The sequence below is a fragment of the Triturus cristatus genome, chromosome 2_2 (assembly GCF_964204655.1).
Source record: "Triturus cristatus chromosome 2_2, aTriCri1.1, whole genome shotgun sequence".
NCBI classification, from domain to species: domain Eukaryota; kingdom Metazoa; phylum Chordata; class Amphibia; order Caudata; family Salamandridae; genus Triturus; species Triturus cristatus.
In genome coordinates this window covers 1167674115-1167692103 of record NC_140582.1, presented here as the reverse complement: position 1 = coordinate 1167692103, position 17989 = coordinate 1167674115, and the positions used below count along the sequence as shown (strand labels likewise).

Here is a 17989-nt window from a genome sequence, read left to right as displayed (position 1 = left end):
TTGCTGAAAGCAGCAAATAGTCTGGGTGGCTCAGAAAGGCGGCATGCCTTTGAAGCTTCCCCTTTGTGAACCCTGCCCATCCTGGGGGAGAAGGCTTGGCATGTCGTCCCAGGATGTGCATTGTTTCAGGCCCCAGAGAGCAGCAGCCTCTCGACCCAGGGGTCCAGAAACATGTCTGGTGGTGGCAGCTGAAAGCAGCCCCTCAGCCTGGACACTAGTGGTGGGTTTGTTTTCAGGGGGCATCTCTGAGATGCCCTCTGTGTGCATTTTTCATTAAATCCCACCCTGGCATCAGTGTGGGTTTAATGTGCTGAGAAGTTTGATACCAAACTTCTCAGTTTTCAGTGTAGCCATTATGGTGCTGTGGAGTTCGCAATGACAAGCTCCCAGCACCATATACTCCTTATGGCAGCGCTGCACTTACAATGTGTAAGAATGCACCTGTACCCTCACCACCCAGCTAGAGGGGTGACTGATCTATGCCAGGGCAGTGTGTTGTAGGCATGGCACAGGGATGTGTGCCATGTCGACTCTTCACTTTCTTCTGCATAAAAACACGTTGTCTGCTGTGTGTGTGTGTGTGTGTGTGTGTGTGTGTGTGTGTGTGTGTGTGTGTGTGTGTGTATAAAGGTACAGGGCCTCTAAGGGTGGCACAAAAAGTGCTGCAGCCCTTGGAGGTCTTCCCTGGTCACAGTGCCCTGGGTAACTTGATAGAAGTTTATTTTTCTAAAATTGACGTGGATCTCCTTTTTGAGTTGTGTGTCATTTACTATTTAATGTGTGCATAACAAATGTCTTACACTCTTCTATGTTAGGCCTATGACTGCTCACCCACACTACCACAAATTGAGAACTTTGGGTTTACATTGAGCTCTGTACTCTTCTGGGGCAATGTCTGGACTCTGTATTCGATATAACCACTTAGTGGTATACTATATACAGAGCCAGCTCCCTACAATATCCTTGACATTTTCATTCGATTAGCACTTTCAACTGATTGATTGATAGTACCGATCTGCACGGATTGGTAACTTTAATGGACATGGCTATGGTTATATTTCATTTGTTATTGCTTTCCAATACCTTGGTTACAGACTAGAGATTTATAACTTGTAATAAACTCCATTGTTTCTATTTTTTTAAAGGACATTCTGAGTTACTGATATCCTTCAAGTACACCACATTCTTTCTATTTTACACGTTTGTTCTTTTTTTAAGCATTTCGTTTCAGACCTAACTATGCAGTTTATACATGATCTCTTAATATTCTTTTTTAAACTAAGCCTGTTTCCATGTATTTCCACAGATGAAAAATAAACCTGTTCTTGATAGAATCATCCGTGTAACTCCTTTGCCCAAGCATGATTCCATGGATCTATGTACATTTCTGAAGCCAGTAGGCAAGGTTCTCGACACGCTAATTTTATACAGTGAAAATCAAGTAAGTAATTTTCGATGTAACATTCAATAACCAGCTTGTTCAAATTATTTACATATTATAACATTTTTCCAAGATTTCATTTTTGATCATGTTGTTTGGGCATATGAACTCGGATATTTATGTAGTTGATTGTATTTAGAGTCATCTCATCTATAGACACTCTCCACCCTCTTGAAAAATGTGGATGTTATGGATGCTTTTTCCGCATTGTTTTTTCCACAAATCAAAACGAGTGGGCCGCATCCAACAGTGAGTAGTTATAAATTGAAAGATTTCATGTTTTCAGTTTGCTTGTATATATATATATATATATATATATATCCATATTAAAGCACACCACAGTTGAGGCGCCGCACACAGTCGTTAAAATCACCTTCTTTATTGGCAAGACAGCAGGGAGAAGAAAGGCACTCTGCTAGTTAAAACTTCCCCAAACGCGTTTCAGGCTCTCATAGCCCTTGCTCACTGGGATCTTCGTTCAGGCATCAGCGACAAACCGTTCTTTCCGCCGCATTTGTGGCTTTTGAATTGTTAACTCCGCCCCAATGGGCATGTCATCCGACAGCATTCTGGTCTTTGAAGTTTTAAAGTCCATGTGGCATGCCGCTGTTATCCTGTCTCGACTTCATTTCCTATAGTAGGTAACTATGCAGGTTGCTATCGAGTCCCTGCTCATAATGATCTTTCCATAATGGTCACGACGTTCCTTTTGCGCTCTCTATCATCAGCGCTGAGGAGCTGCACGTCCGCAGCGGGCGCCTCGCGATCTGGCATCGACCGCTATATAGAAACTCAAGATTGCCCTGGCACGTGGTGACTCCCGTGCATTTTGGCGCTTTGTGAATACAGGTTCAGAAGCATTGCCATCCGAAATCGAGCGCAATATCTCACCTTTGGCGTGGAAAAATAATTTCCAGTCCCTATATAGTGCACCCCTTAGTGCGCGATCTAATTTTGCTTGCACTGGAAATGATGAACTTAAGGGGGCCCCATTCACACTATCCGAGGTTCGTGAGGCCATAGGACGCTTGGCATCAGCCAAGGCACCCGGGTTAGACGGCTTGCCGGGCGATTTATTCAAACACGAACCCGATGTGTGGGCACCCTATTTACTTGTATTATTCAATTCTATTCTAGGAGGTATGGAAGTGCCTAATACTTGGCTGGGCGCGGAGATCGTCCCAATATTTAAAAAGGGTTCGCCTCTGCTCCCATCCAACTATAGACCTAGCAGTCTTATCGACGTTCCGCAAAAGCTCTTCGGTAGACTGATACTTAACCGCCTCCAAAATTGGACCGAGGAACGGGATATACTGAGCCCCTATCAAGCTGGGTTCAGAGAGGGTGTCTCAACCACAGACCAGATTTTTCGCCTCCATCTTTGATATTGGAAGACCGTGGTAATTGAGGGTGGCACCCTGTACACGGTCTTCGTGGATTTACGTGCGGCGTTCGACTTGGTATCCAGGGATAAACTCTGGGTTGTTTTAAACGGCTTAGGACTCCCTGCTGACATTTTATCAATGTTGATTAGATTACACCACGGCAATTTTGCTAGGGTGAGGTGTGGCAGAGGGGGAGCCCTATCGGATGGTTTCCCCGTACACACGGGGGTTAGACAGGGCTGTGGGCTTGCACCAACCCTGTTCTGCCTCTTTGTGGATGGGGTTATTAAACATCTATCCGGGATGAATAATATCGATGCCCCCAAGCTCAACGGCAGCAGGGTGCCTGCAATCATGTTTGCAGATGACACCCTGCTGCTTTCCAAATCCCCTATGGGCATACAACGGGTGTTAGACGGGTTCTCGAATTTTTGCAGTGAGCGCGGCTTGGAAATCAATGCGTCCAAAACCAAGTACATGATTTTCAACCCGCCCCCCGTCACTAGAGCGGGTCTTTACGTTTGATTATCTGGGAATAACGCTCAATCAAACTATGACCTGGGACTCGCACAGAACTAAGGTACACTTAAAACTGGCGAAACTAACGGGTGGTATATCTAGGACATTATCCAGGTCAACCTACAAACCACTGGGCCCACCCCTCCAAATCTACAAAACACAGGCTAGAGGAGCAGTTTCATATGGGGGCGAGATATGGGGGTATACAGCTGACCAAAAATTATTGATAATTGAGAACAATTTTATAAGACAACTGGCAGCATTACCATCTAGCACCCCACTTATCCCTTTAAGACTTGACTTGGGCTTAAGACCAATTCCGGAGGAGTTGGGACTTAAACCCTTGACCTTCTGGCGCAGGCTCTGGAGTTCGCCGGAATTATCAAACTATAGGGCTGAACTGGCTGAGATTTTGCGCCTCCCAAAAGTGACAGAAATACCGTGGTTAAAATATGTCAAGCATACTTTTGAAACTTTGGGAAGACCGGATCTGTGGCTCAACCCGGAGAATGTATGCTGTAGGACTCCACGTAAACTTTTAGTAAACGCCTATTTTGAGCACAAGTTACGCGTTACAATGGAGACTACACGCGAGGGATCCCTATCCAACCACTTCCTTGCTATAAAAGACTTGTATAGTTTAGAGCCCGTTTTAGATGATGTTGACCCCCCATTAACAAGGAAACTATACATGCAGTGGCGATACGGTACCCTCCCCTTGAGGGCACATACTGAACACTGGGCTAAAATTTACACCACGGCTCAATGTGCAAATGCGCGTGAGAATGACCTGCACATTATATTTTTCTGTCCAGCATATAACAGATCTCGGAAGCACTGGCTTATCCCACTCCTGAAAAATTTAGGTTTTAGGAATTACCTTCTCGCATACAGAATTTTAAAGACAGACTTATCTGCTCCTACTGTATTTGCAGTTGCCAAATTTCTAAAAGCAATGTGGTTTGCCAGAAATCGTCATATCAAGTCTAATACGAGCACGTGACCATTTGAATGTTTTTTAAATATGACTGTTTTTATGTTTTTATCTTATCCCAATGTTTTTTTTTTTTTTTTTTGAAACCGTTTATTACAAATCTCGAGAATATACAGGTATGGGCCTACAACCTTCCGGCCGGCCGCTAGGATGACATGAGCATATATCATACGTTCATAAAACACTTGGTGTTGCAGAGGAGCATAATCAGAAGGTATCAATGCCGTAAGCCATATCAGTCAGACCCCACAATACGGTTTCATTTTATATAAACAACAAGAAAAAATCACACCCACAAGGCAACCCGCAATCGTCAGTAGCAGCACGTGCTCCCCGAATGGGGGACCCCAAGTAGCCACAGGAGTCTAAAGAGGGGAAGGGAAACAGAGCAAGGACTGGGGGAACCCTGTGCCCGGAGCTGGGGGAAGGAGTCAGCTAAGGGGACGGGGCCGGTGAGGCAGCAGGCAGCAGTAGTGGCGCACAGATACCCCCACGATAGGCGTTCCAGGGGCCCCATACTTTCACCCATGTCCCAGGCTTACCCCTCGCCACATACACCACCTTCTCTCGAAACATGCACCAGTCCATGTGTTCTTTCCAGGCCGACACCGCCGGGGGCTTCTGGGATCCCCACAGTTGAGCAATATCACGCTTAGCTACCATATATCCCAGAGTCACCCACCACATCTGCGGAGCCGTGTAGTCAGTCGGTTCCCACACATTCAACAGGCACCTCCTCGCTTCAGGTAGCAGTGCGACACGCGTAACCACTCGCAGGACCTCGTGCACACCACGCCAAAATCGCTCCACCTTCGGACATTCCCACAAAATATGCATAAAGGTCGCCAAAGCACCACACCCACGCTTACACAGCCCATCCTCAGCATAGCCCATACGCAGAAGCCTTGGCCCCGTCATGTAGACCCGGTGGAGTATCTTAAGCTGGACGAAGCGAAGGCGAGCCGGTATGGCCACCTCCTTCGGAGAGGCCACCGCGGAGGTCCAGTCCTCGTCGTCCAACTCCAGCCCATCGGCAACCCAAGGCTCTCGGAGGCCGGTTAGTAAGCCCGAGCGGTCATTAATCAGCTTTTTGTAAATAAGGGAGATCGTGCTGTCTGGGACATGACCATCTAGCACTCTGTCCTCCAGGGGGGAAGACTCCGGGATGGAAGCAACGTCTGGGAAGACGGAGCCCAGTGCATGACGGACCTGCAGGTACCGAAAATATTCACTGTCCTGCAGCTGAAACTCCGTCTGCAGCATCTCGAATGTTTTAAATCCCCCCCTCGTCCAGAGATCCCCGACTTTACTGATGCCTATCATGTCCCACTTCTCGAAGCCCTTCGAGGTCCACAGGGAGCCCAACCTCTCAGGTGCGTACAGCGGTGATGCCCGGGTCAAACGGTCCTTCCACCCCATAGCTGCATTAGCCGCGTGCCATACTCGCACCATGACACGCGTAGGTCCCGTCAGGCGAGCGTCACGCGCGCCAGAGTAGAGCGCTCGATTGTAGTCGCCACCGGGCAGTAGCATCTTGTCCATTTCAAAAGCCGGGTTCAAGGCGGGCCCGTAGAGGCCATGGTTGATTGCAGCTAACTGGGAGGCCCAGTAATACCGTTTAATATCCGGGAGGGCAATCCCCCCGTCGTACCATGGGAGCGTCAACTTCGCCAGGGCAATACGCGGCCTCCCGTCCCAGAACAGGCGGCGCTGTAGACTCTCCACCTCACGGAAGTAACGCGCCGGGACTAAATCCATAGTGTTCTGGAGAGCGTACAGGAAGCGTGGCAACGACATCATTTTAAACAGCGGCGAAAGCGGCAGGCGCCGCCAGCGCGCGACGTCCTCCTTCAAGCGCTGGAGGGGGGGAAGCAAGTTCCGCTCATAGCGGGCCTCAGGGTCCAGAGTAATGTAGACACCCAGGTACCTAAACCCCTGAGCGGCAATCTGGATCGGACAGCCCCGCGGGAGGACGGGAGCCTCCCCGGAGAGCACATACACACATGATTTAGCCCAGTTGATGACAAGGCCTGAGTTGCGGCCAAAGGAACGTAAAACATCAACCAGGACTATTAGTGATTTACGTGGGGAGGCTAGGTACAAAAGGATGTCATCAGCGTATAGGGACACGCGGTCCTCGTACTCGGGGGTCCAACGGAGACCACGGATGGAAGGCTCCCACCGCAGCCACTCCGCCAGGGGCTCCAAGGCCAGCGCAAACAGGAGCGGCGACAATGGGCAGCCCTGCCGCGTGCCCCGGCCCAGCTTGAATGGGGCCGATACTCTTCCGTTTACCGCCACCTGCGCCAATGGGCCCGAATACAACAATTTGACCCAACTGATGAAACCCGGGCCAAATCCAAACTTCGCCAGCATCGCCCAAATGTATGGCCACTCAAGCGTGTCAAACGCCATGGTGGCGTCTAAGGACGCCAGTATGGCTGGCTCCCGCACGAATGGAACACGTGCGAGCACCCCGTGCAAGCGCCGCAGATTAAGGGCTGTGTTGCGATGGGGAATAAAGCCGGACTGGTCTTGATGGACCAGATCGCCCACCACGCCGACCAGCCGATTGGCCAGCACCTTGGCAAGAATTTTGGGCTCCGCATTTAAGAGCGAGATAGGCCGATAGGATGTAACCCGGTCCCGAGGTCTCCCTTCCTTGTGGATCACCACGATTGTAGCCAGACGCTGGTCCAGCGGGAGGGAGCCCAACGAGTGGGCCGCTAGGAACATCGCGCGAAGGTGGGGTGCCAATGCATCCGGTCGCAACTTATACAACTCGATAGGGATGCCATTCGGGCCCATGGCCTTGCCAGAAGCGACCGAGCGTATGGCGAGGGCAATTTCGTCGGAGGTGGGAGCGGCATCCAACGACACCCTGTCCTCCTCCGAAAGGGAGGGGAGCGCGATATCCCTAAGCAGGGCATGGGAATCCTCCTCCGAGCAGGGAGAAACCGGGGAATACACTTCACGGAAATAATCCGCGAAACAGGAGACAATTTCTTCTGTCTCGGTTACACTCACTCCATCCATCCTCTCAATCAGCGGGACCACACGATTCGCTCTCTCCTTTTTATCCAACCACGCAAGCAGTTTACCAGCCTTATCACCCACATCATACAGTCGCCCCTGTTGCTCCCTACTGAGGCCCCTGGCCGCCTCCGTGACGAGGGCCCCGTAGGCCGCCTGCTTAAGCTGTAGGACATGTAGCGCAGCATCTGTCACCCCACCCTCTAGATCACCCTCCAATTCGACAATTTCGGCCTCCACCCGGGTCACCTCCTCCCGCTCGCGCCTCCGGGCATGGGAAATAAGGGATAGGGCCTCCCCTCTGAGAACTGTCTTGAAGGCTTCCCATAGGGAGATAGCCGAAGAGACAGACCCCACATTCTCATCAAAGTATCGCTGTAAGGATTTAATCAAGTCAGCGCGAATGATGGGGTCACGCAGGTACCAGGCATTGATTGGAGCTACCCTGCCCTCACCCCTCGGGAAGACATCAATGTGTAACAGGAGCGGGGAGTGATCTGAAATACCCCGCGCCAAATGGCGCACCTCTCCTACCCTCCCAACATAGGCCGCCGGGACAAGGACATAATCAAGCCGTGAGAGGCTACCATGGGCCCCCGAGTGGAAAGTGTACTGCAGCTGCGTGGGATGTTTTAAGCGCCAGCAGTCCACCAATCCCAGTGTATCCAAGAGGCCGGACAGCCACGCCTGTGCCCGGGGGAGGTCCCTAGGGGGGTGACGATCCACAGTTCCAGAAACCACCGCATTGAAGTCCCCCCCAACCACCAGAAGCCCCCCCGGAAGGCCAAGGAGAAGGCGCCCCAAGTCTGCAAAAGTGGTCGACTGTAGTCCCGGTGGGACGTATACTGACACAAAGACAACTACTTTGCCCTCCATTCTCCCCACCAAGACAGCGTAGCGTCCCCTATCATCATGAAGCACCTCATCAATTTCCAACGGGAGCGAGTTCTTCACCATGATGCCCACACCCCGTGAGCCCGACGTGAAGCCCGAGTGGGCCACTAAACGGTAGCCACGCCGATTCATGGCACAAAAAGAATTACCAATAAGGTGTGTCTCCTGCAAAAAGACTACATCGGGTGAGATTCGTTTCAAATACTGCAGGACCACACCTCGTTTGATCCTATCCCCCAGTCCATTAACGTTCCAAGACAACACAGTCAATTCCCTACCCCCCATCACACACAAAAGCCATCATTCGGCCCCCGAAGAGCACCTTAAGACCAATACAAAAAAGGGTTTGCCTTGCGGTAAAAACGAAGAACACCCCACCCCAACCCACCCACCCAAACAGAACTCCCCCCTCCCTGCACCCCTGCATGAGCCCAAACAGCCCCCCCAAAGTGCAGTGTGCCTGTCGCCCCATAAATGGTTAAACTAACTAAGCCCCCAGAGGAGGAGGGAGAACCCCCAAGAGACCCCACACGACCTCCACAGGAGGGGAACTTACTCGAACAGACGAACAGCCAAAGTGACATCAATTTTGTCCAGAGCGAGGCCTAATATTAGTCCCTCAGTCCTGATCCGGCGAGCCCTCTCCCCCAACCGCTCCCCCGCCCCACCGAGCCCGATCCCCAGGCAAAGTATCCAGCCAGTCCCCAGCCGCTTCGGGACGATCAAAAAAGTGCGTGCGGCCATCCACCTCCACCCGCAACTTAGCTGGGAAAAGCATCGCATACTTGAGGTTAAGGTCTCTTAGACGACGTTTGACTCCGAGAAAGCTCAGTCTCTGTTTTTGGACCGCTGGAGTGAAATCAGGATAGAAATTAATGTCCATGTTGTCGAGTCTGACCGGTCCCTGTAGTCTGGAGGATTGCAGAATAGCATCTCTGTCCCGAAAGTTGAAAATCCGGGCGATGAGAGGCCTCGGAGGGGCTCCGATCTTAGGCCTTCCCCCGGGAACCCTGTGGGCCCGTTCCACCGCGAAGAATTTACTCAGCCCCCGGGGCTGGAGATGAGTGAGAATCAAGTCCTCCACGAATAGGTCCGCCGCCGCCTCCTCACGTCCCTCAGGCACCCCGATAATGCGGACATTATTCCTCCGGGCCCGACCCTCGGAATCCTCCAAGCGGCGGTCCATCAGCGCACTCGCCTGGCCAAGCCGGCGCACCTCCTTTTGGAGGGTCGCCACATCTGTCGTGAGGCCCGATGTGGTGTGGGCCAAAGAATCGACCCAATCATTGGTCTTGGATAGATCGGCCCTCACCAAGCCAACATCCACGAGGACCGAGTCTATCTTCTGCGCCAGTGTATCAAAACGCTGGCTCACCGAGGCCTTCATCTCGGCGATAGCACCCATGACATCCCGCAGGGTCAGATCCGCGGGCGGGGCAGGAGCATCAGTCGGGCCCTCGGGGGACCTACGCGGCACTTCAGGAGATCCCTTCTGGAGGGTGTAGCGGTCCATGCTGTTAGACTGCTGGGCTGCTCCACGTCGGGTCGATTTCACCTTTGCCCGGTCACCATCTTGCTTTGTGGACATGGTTCCAGTCCCCCGATCGTGCCAATCACGTCGCAAAGGGCAGGCAAGCCGGTTCACGGGCTCCGGGGGGGGGCCACCACAGACCCGCGGGGCGGATCACAGCCGGCGGGCCGGCAGGGCACCCCAACGAGGCCACACCACCTCACAGTGCCCCGCAACCCAACCTCGCCAAGACAGCAAGGAGGGTGCGAAAGTGAAAGTGCGGGGTACGCGAGTCGCCGAGCCCTGCCCGCCGCTGTTGTTCACTTTGTCTCCGGATAGCCCCACAGATCTAATCCGGGGTCCGGCGTGGAGAAGGCCGCAAGCCTCGATCGATGTTGCCGCCGGTGTCCGAGGTCCAATTTGGAAGCGGAAAACGGGTGCCGCCTCAGCTCGGGCTCACCAAAACAGTCCCCTCATCTAGGACAGGATATTTTCAGGATATGTGTCGGAGGTCACGGAGGTCCTCGGGAGCCTCGCACCTACGCGGCCATCTTGGTTGCGCGCTAGGCTCCTCCTCCCCCCAATGTTTTTTAGTGTGGAAAATTTTGCTGTATTCTTTTATGGTCCGTAGTGACCGAAATAAAGATTATGATTGATATATATATATATATCGCATTGATGAATTTGTGTACTATCGTATGCAGCATAGAGGGATAGTTTATACACAAATGAGAATTGTGTGCGCTGGAGTAATAGAAGAAGCACTGCTCCTAAGGGTGCAGCATTTTTCAGGTGTCCCCAGCTCCATCACCCTTGTAAATTGATACTTGTATAGCGCACTACTCACCCGCAAGGGTCTCAAGGCACTTGTACGAATACCGCTGTGGAACCCATCCTGGCTTTCCCTGTGAGGTGTCCACTCCTGGGCACCCCCAAGGTGGAGGCCAGGCATCCTTAGCGTTGTGGGGGCCGTTGTGGAGATTAAGCAAGCTATTGCCCAGAGTTGCAGAGTGGGACTCCATGATTGGAATAGACACCGAGGCGAGAATTGTCAGGTCCGTGGAATTTTGAGCCCAAGACCCGCCGAGGCGGGGAATTGAACCCTGGTCCCGGACCAGACCTCTGCATCAGGGTCTGCCGCTCTAACCATTGAGCCACACTTCTCCACTTGTGAATCACTCCAGTTTCACAGGTTGGTTGTTCAGTACTAACTTGAACTAATCCTGTGTAAGTGTGGACGCATAATCATATTAATATGGCCTCTCTCCCCCAGTTCCCAATTATAGTTGCGTATCTCCCAATTTCATCTATCAATATTTGGGAGGGGTAAAAGGCAACTGATTTTTTAGGTCTCGCTTGACCAAGCACACACACTGCTCTGCGAGACATTTAGTAAGTGGGGTTTTCAAAGTGCTACCCCACGCTTTTGCTGGCCTAGCGCTTGTGGTTCTCTTCCAGGGGATCCTCCTCAATAGTCATAAGCACTAGAATATTTATATGTGACATATATATATATATATATATATATATATCAAATGCAGCCTTTCAGAATCAGAGCTGAATAATGCTGTAAGGACTCCCCTGCTTATCATGAACAATACCCCAAAAACCAGGGCAAAACAACAGCAAAGCATATTTGAAAACTGCTTTAATATTTAGCACAATCTCTTAGAAAAGACTGAAAGCATTGACAGCTCACAGGCTGCATTGCAGAAAACATAGCCTTGAAAAGCTAACTCATAGCAAAATAGAAATAAACTGTATCCGTGCCTTTAAGGCAGCCATGACCCCCAGCTTCCCATCATGCCTCAGTGGTGACAGTTAGGTCAGTTGTTCTTTCCGGCTCCTTCAGGCAGGACCCTGGTTACACAGCTCCAGTTATTTCTGATTTTAGTCAGAAATAATCTTCAGTTTTCTGGAAAAATGTATCTTGCTTAGACGTTTTTCAACTTGTCAAGTAAGGTGCTATCTTTTTCTGGCTGATTTTGGCATTTTTTCCACTCCACAATGCCATCTCTTTTTGGCCCCTGCCCTTCTTGTGGAAAAAAGGCCAGGTCAGACTCTCATGCAGTCTGTATTCTTTGTCTACCTAAGGACGATGTCCCCAAGACTTGCCCTCATTGCCAGCCTTTATCTAACAGAACTCTAAAAGACAGAGAGAGTATCCGTCTTTATGGACTGGCAGAAAAGGATAAATCATCTTCCAGAGGCAGGTTGCCGGTGAGAAAGGGCTCTAAGAGGACCAGATCTTCTTCTAAAAGCAAGATTCCTTCAGCATCGGGCTCGGCGCTGAGGAAACTACCACCGGTGGGACATACGTCCAAGAAAAGACCTTCGACGGCGGGCTCGCCATCGAAAGAACACCGACATACAGGTACGTCACTTCATTCGACATCGGAGAGTCGTGAACCTCCACCGTCGTCAACCCGGCGACGACCGTCATCGAGGAGCAGAAGTCCACCGCCGGCGTCAACTCGGCGACGATCGGCGTCGTAGAGCAGAAGTCCTCCGCCGTCGTCCACCCGGCGACGATCGGCGTCGAGGATCAGAAACCCTCCGCCATCGTCATCTCAACGTTCGGCGTCGAAGGCTGGAAGCCCTCCGCCGTCGTCAATCCAACGACGATCGGCGTCGAAGGGCGAGAGTCCTCCTCCATCGTCAACCCGGCGGCGAGGATTAGAAGCCCTCCGCCGTCGTCAACCCGGCGACGATCGACGTAAAGGATCGGAAGCCCTCCCCCGTCGTCAACCCGGCGACGATCGGCATCTAGGATCGGAAGCCCTCCACCTTCGTCAACTAGGCGACGATCGGCGTCGAGGCGCAGAAGTCCTTTGCCGTCGTCAACCCGACGACGATCGGCGTCGAGGCGCAGAAGTATTCTGTCGTCGGCGAGACATTCGACGTTGAAGAACAGAGAGTCGCCGTGGAAATCGGTTCCAACACCTAGCTGAAAATCGACGTCGAGAAGGAGGTGAAGGTCGGCGTCGAGAAGGGCTCCGTTAGAGCAGGTCATACGCTCGATATCGAGACCCACATCCGTGAGGTCTGGAGAAGGTTCAGTAGTTTTAGTGACAGAATCAGCGTCACGGCACTCATCCTCTCATTCCTCGAGACGCCCTTCAACGCATTCTCCATCTGCTTCCCCAGAGCGACATTCAGGGAGGGCGCGTCAAACATTTCTTTCACGTCACAGGAGGGCTTCCCCTACTGTTCACTTACCTCCAAGGTGGCTTCTTCCCATCCATCACTGGAGTAAGAATCCGGCAGGAGCATCACGACGAGAGGAGGAATACACCAGTCCGATCCACAGATCTCCTCTGCAAAGGTTGGTGCAAGAGGTGGATAGATCACCTTCAGCTACACGCCGGTCCGTACTTGCAGATCACGGGAGCGCAGACCTTCTACTTCCCCATCACAAAAGGAGAAGGTCTCCTACATGGTCTTCCTCCTCCACCCGCTCCTCTAAAAGGGACTATTCACCCACCCTATCGGATAGCCCTCAATCGAGAGTGTCTCTGATAGATGATATAAATACGTACCATGAGGTGCTTCAGAGAGGCCTCAGAAGCTGAACATCGAGATGTCGACTCCTCAAGTTGCAACAACAGTGATTTTTGAGACACTACATCAGAGATCTGCGTCTCAACCGTTGCTGCCTCTGGTTCCTGGGCTTCTGGAACCAGTGATGGACATTTTTCTAGCTCCCTCTTCAATTAAAGCTACACCGGCTAGAATTCAGAAAAAATACAAGCCAGCTGAAGCAGACCCTGTATTCTTGAAATCCGATCTGCCTGCGGATTCTGTTATCATCGCGGCGGCAAGAAAAACGCACGCAGTGACTGCAACTTCGTTGGTCCCCCCGGAAAAATAAAGTAGGTCCCAGGATTCTTGGGGGCGGAAGGTTTGCGGGTCTGCAGCATCATCGCTAAAAGTATCTAGAGCAGCAGCCTTATTAGGCCGCTACGACAGAGCCTTATAGGACTCCTTAGAACGTTTCAAGGAAAAGCTGCCAAAGGAAGATCAAAGAGACTTTGAGGAGGTTAGCAAGGAAGGATCCCTTGTAGCCAACCAAGTGATTAGCACGCCAGCGGATGGTGCCACGCTGTCGGCGCATTCTTTTGCGCATGGGATTTGCGCTAGGAGGTCTGCCTGGTTAAGACTAACAGCTCTCAAGCCAGATGCACAACAGAGGATCCTTAACCTTCCTTTTTCTGGCTCCTCCCTGTTTGGCACCCATACCGATGAGATGGCTAGGATGAAAGCTGAGTTAGACACTCTGAAGGCGGTGAGATTAGGCAAGAAAAAAAAGTTCAAACGGAGATACAGACCCAACCAGCGCAAGGGCTACCAACACAGGGTTCAAAGCCCTCAGTGGTCCCAAAACAAAAATCAAGGAAAGTCGCAGTTCCAAAGCGGTAAGTCAAACAGAGGTAGAGGAGGTCATCAACAGCAGTCCTCTACCACGGCTAGATCAGTAGGGAAGCAATGAGCGAGAGCTTCCTCTGGCGCCGTTGCCCACTCCAGTGGGAGGAAGTGTTTCACATCATATGAGAGAGTGGTGCAACATAACAAAAGATCGTTGGGTGCTCAGTATAGTACGCAATGGATACGCATTACGTTTTCGTGTGTCTCCAAAGGACATCCTCCGAAAAGATCTCGTCCTCACCAGCTAAAGTTACTGCGACAGGAAGTGGTAACCCTTCTGCAAAAAAAGGCCATAGAAGAGGTTCCTCCTTCTCAGCGAGGGAAGGGAGTTTATTCCAGGTACTTTCTTGTGCCAAAAAGAGATCAAGAGCACAAATTCAGACCTATCCTGGACCTTCGATCGCTGAACAAAGTCATCTTGAAGAAGTTTCGCATGTTGGCGCTTCATCAAATATGTCCACATCTGCAGACAGGAGATTTGAAGTGTTCGATGGAACTCCAAGTTGCATACTTCCACATACCTATCATTCCACCTCATCGCAAATATCTACGATTCGTGGTCGGCAGCAGGCACTACTAGTTCAAGGTCTTGCCCTTCGGGCTGAAATCTGCCCCACGAGTCTCTACCAAGTGCATGGCGGTGGTGGTGGCGGCTCTACACAGAGGGGGTCTGTTCGTTTACCCGTACTTAGACGATTGGCTCCTGAAAGGGCCATCCCCTCAGCAAGTAAGGAGCGATTTTCAAGTCTGTCTAAATCTACTCCGCAGGCTAGGTCCTCACCGTCCGAGGCGCCATCTGGACCGCGATCAGTTTCAGTTCTGTTGCTAATCACTTTCACTTTTTCTCGCGCGTGCGCACATAACTCCCGTTCACGGTCGCACGTCTTGTTTAGACAAAGATTACCGGCTTTTTTATTTCCTTTTTGCGCGCACACACAACTCCCGGTCTGGCTGCTACAGCTTTTCTGTTAACTTTCACCTACAACCTTCCTTGAACTGAGTGGCACGACCTTCCCTCCACTGCAGCTCGGGCGCATAAAGTTCCAGTAACAGGGAACGCAATAAGGAGCACATGTTTTCGCTTACTCGAAGCGAGTTCGCCGCGATCTGCATACTTATCTACAAATCCCTGTTCAGCCCATCTAATCCCACTAGCCTTGCGAAAGTGTACACCAACACTGCACACACTGCCTTCCCCAGCTCTACATCCAATCAGCAACGGTTTCCTGTCTGAGCATGTTCGGTTGAGGTCAGAGGCGCGGCTTTCATCACATTAGGTACCGACTGGTCTAATATTTGTCAGAGCGAGGCTTAAAACGCAGAAAGAAAAATTGTGCTTCCTGGACCAGTGCTCCTTTGATCAAGTTTGTCGCTGCTGTCATTATTTGAGGAGGCTCGTGACCGACAAGAGCAGCATGGCAACCCCACTGAGATTTGATGGGAGAGTGGTCCTTGTGACAGGAGCTGGAGGAGGTAAGAGTTCCTCCATAGTGACTGTCACTTCGAACTGCACTGTTGGTGGATACACTTTTAGGGACACTTCTGTGCTCTTAAAACCACACTGTACAGTGGCCATAGCTGGTTTCTTCTACCCGATTCGCTCGGTTTCAGACTACACCAAGCCGTACTGAACCAAAGGAAAACATCACTATTCACTGTAAGAGGCATTTACGTCTCCACGCTCTGCCAGTAGCCTGGCACGCAATGTGCATTTTATAACTAACACACACACACATCTCTGTCTCTCCAGTGTGCTCAAAACAAAGTCACATGATAGATTATAAGCTACCAGTCAGGTGGCATTTTTATACAGTCATTCCACTAAAGCTTCACGCATCGCTATGCACTAGTATCCCTGTTGGTAGCGCATTGTTCTACACGCTATCAGCTAAGAGTGCATCTACGGTAGGAAGCCCTCCTCAGCACTCCACCCAGAGCTATGCCATGCATTACCAACCAGAAGGCCTCCTGGTGCTATGTAACGATAAGGAGTTGCCTTTGGGGAACATTTGCTTAATTTGCTAGGTAGGTGAAGGGCAGGGACCAATGGGTCCCTGTCCTGGGGTGAGTACACCCCCTATTCTGCCTCTCTCCTGTGGGAGGGGGGCAGTAGCCTAGTCCTGATTGGGCAGGGCTTGCCATCTTCAAGATGGCGAGAGCTCGGAGATGTGCTTCACCTCGCCTCCCCCACCTGAGAGGTGGGGTTGGCAGGCTGGCACGTCCCCTGTCCTTATTTGGGGTTTCCGGCCAAGCTTGCCGCCAGAATGGGGGGCTGCAGTGGCCTGGGGAAGCTCGCAGAGGCGGCATGCCTTTGAAGCTTCCCTCTGCCCATCCTGGGGGTGGAGATTTAGCACCTCGCCCAGGATGTGCATTGTTGCAGACCCAGGAGAGCAGAGGCTATCCTACCCAGGGGTCCAGCAACATGTCTGCTGTGTGGCAGCCTCCCAGACCAGATGTGGATTGTAGGTTAGGTTTCAGGGGGCATCTCTAAGATGCCCTCTGGGGTGCTTGGTACATTAAATCCCACACTGGCATCAGTGTGGGTTTAATGTGCTGAGAAGTTTGATACCAAACTTCTCAGCCTTTAGTGTTGCCATTATGGTGCTGTGGAGTTCGTGTTTGACGAGCTCTCAGCACCATGTACTCTTAAATGGCAGCACTACACTTACAGTGCCCAGGAATGGACCTGGGTACTGTAGGGGCACAGGGCTCATGCTCCTGTGCCCACACCACTGGCATAGGGCACCCAGCTAAAGGGGTGGCTGATGTATGCCAGGGCAGTGTAGGTGGTGGACATGGTACACAGGGTTCTCTTCCAGGGGATCCTCATCAATAGTCATAAGCACTAGAATATTCCTGCCTTTGCGCGGGACCCCGGAAACACAATTATATATGTGAACATGTATGCATCTATATATATATATATATATATATATATATATATATATATAATGTGTGTGTTCGAGGCATATGAGCTGCAGATCACACACTTAGGATAAGATCGCCATCTGGTGTTGGGCTCGGATGATTGCAGGTTGTTGTTGTCTTCGGAAGAAGTCGTTTGGTCACGAGATAGGTGACTCCTCCTCTGGACAACAGTGCGCATGGGCATCCACTCCATCCTCAGATTGTTTTTTTCCGCCATTGGGTTCGGATGAACTTTTCTGCTCCGGCTGAAAACTTTAAAAACAAGCTTCTCGAAGCAAAATGTACACTTCACTCGACATCGACCACTCATCGGACCGGTTCCGGATTCGGCTCATGGAAAGGACGCCTTTTAAAAAATGCTCCCAATGTGGAGCAAAGTTCCCGCACAGTGACCACCACCAGGTTTGCAACCTGTGCCTCTCGCTGGAACACGACGAGTCCAGCTGTCCTGCCTGCGCAGCATTCAGATCCAAGAAAACTATCCGGGATCGAAGAGCTAGATGCCATATCATGGCCAGACCAGCTCCGGAACCAGAGGACATCTTTGACGAGGGCCCCGATGTCCCGGAAGAAGATACAGAGGAACTCCAGATTATATCTGAAGCAGAGGACTCAGACGACCCCATTACTCCTGGGCAGCGCGTGAGTACCTTGAACCCTACCCTCACCCCTCCAAAAAAGGCAACGGTCAAGACTTCGCCAGCTGGCCCCAGTCGAGACCGAAAGCAATCTTCAGAAGCCCCGCCTTCCAGCCCGGCTCCGAAGAAATACAAGCCTTCCAGTGGTTCGGGCCCGAGTAAACCACATATTGCTATACCCCAGCCTCCTTCGGCACTGAAGACGCAAGACCTCTCGGCACC

At 51.4% G+C, this 17989-nt stretch overlaps 1 protein-coding gene across 2 annotated transcripts in view; it reads left to right on the top strand.

Annotated features, from left to right (window-relative positions):
- The window catches only part of LOC146863307 (uncharacterized), a 200959-nt gene that overhangs the window by 50191 nt on the left and 132779 nt on the right, over window positions 1-17989 (top strand). For both annotated transcript variants that reach the window (XM_085642717.1, XM_085642715.1), the window contains exon 3: window positions 1307-1441. In XM_085642717.1, the coding sequence (XP_085498843.1) occupies window positions 1307-1441 (135 nt within the window). The remainder of the gene's footprint in view (window positions 1-1306; window positions 1442-17989) is intronic.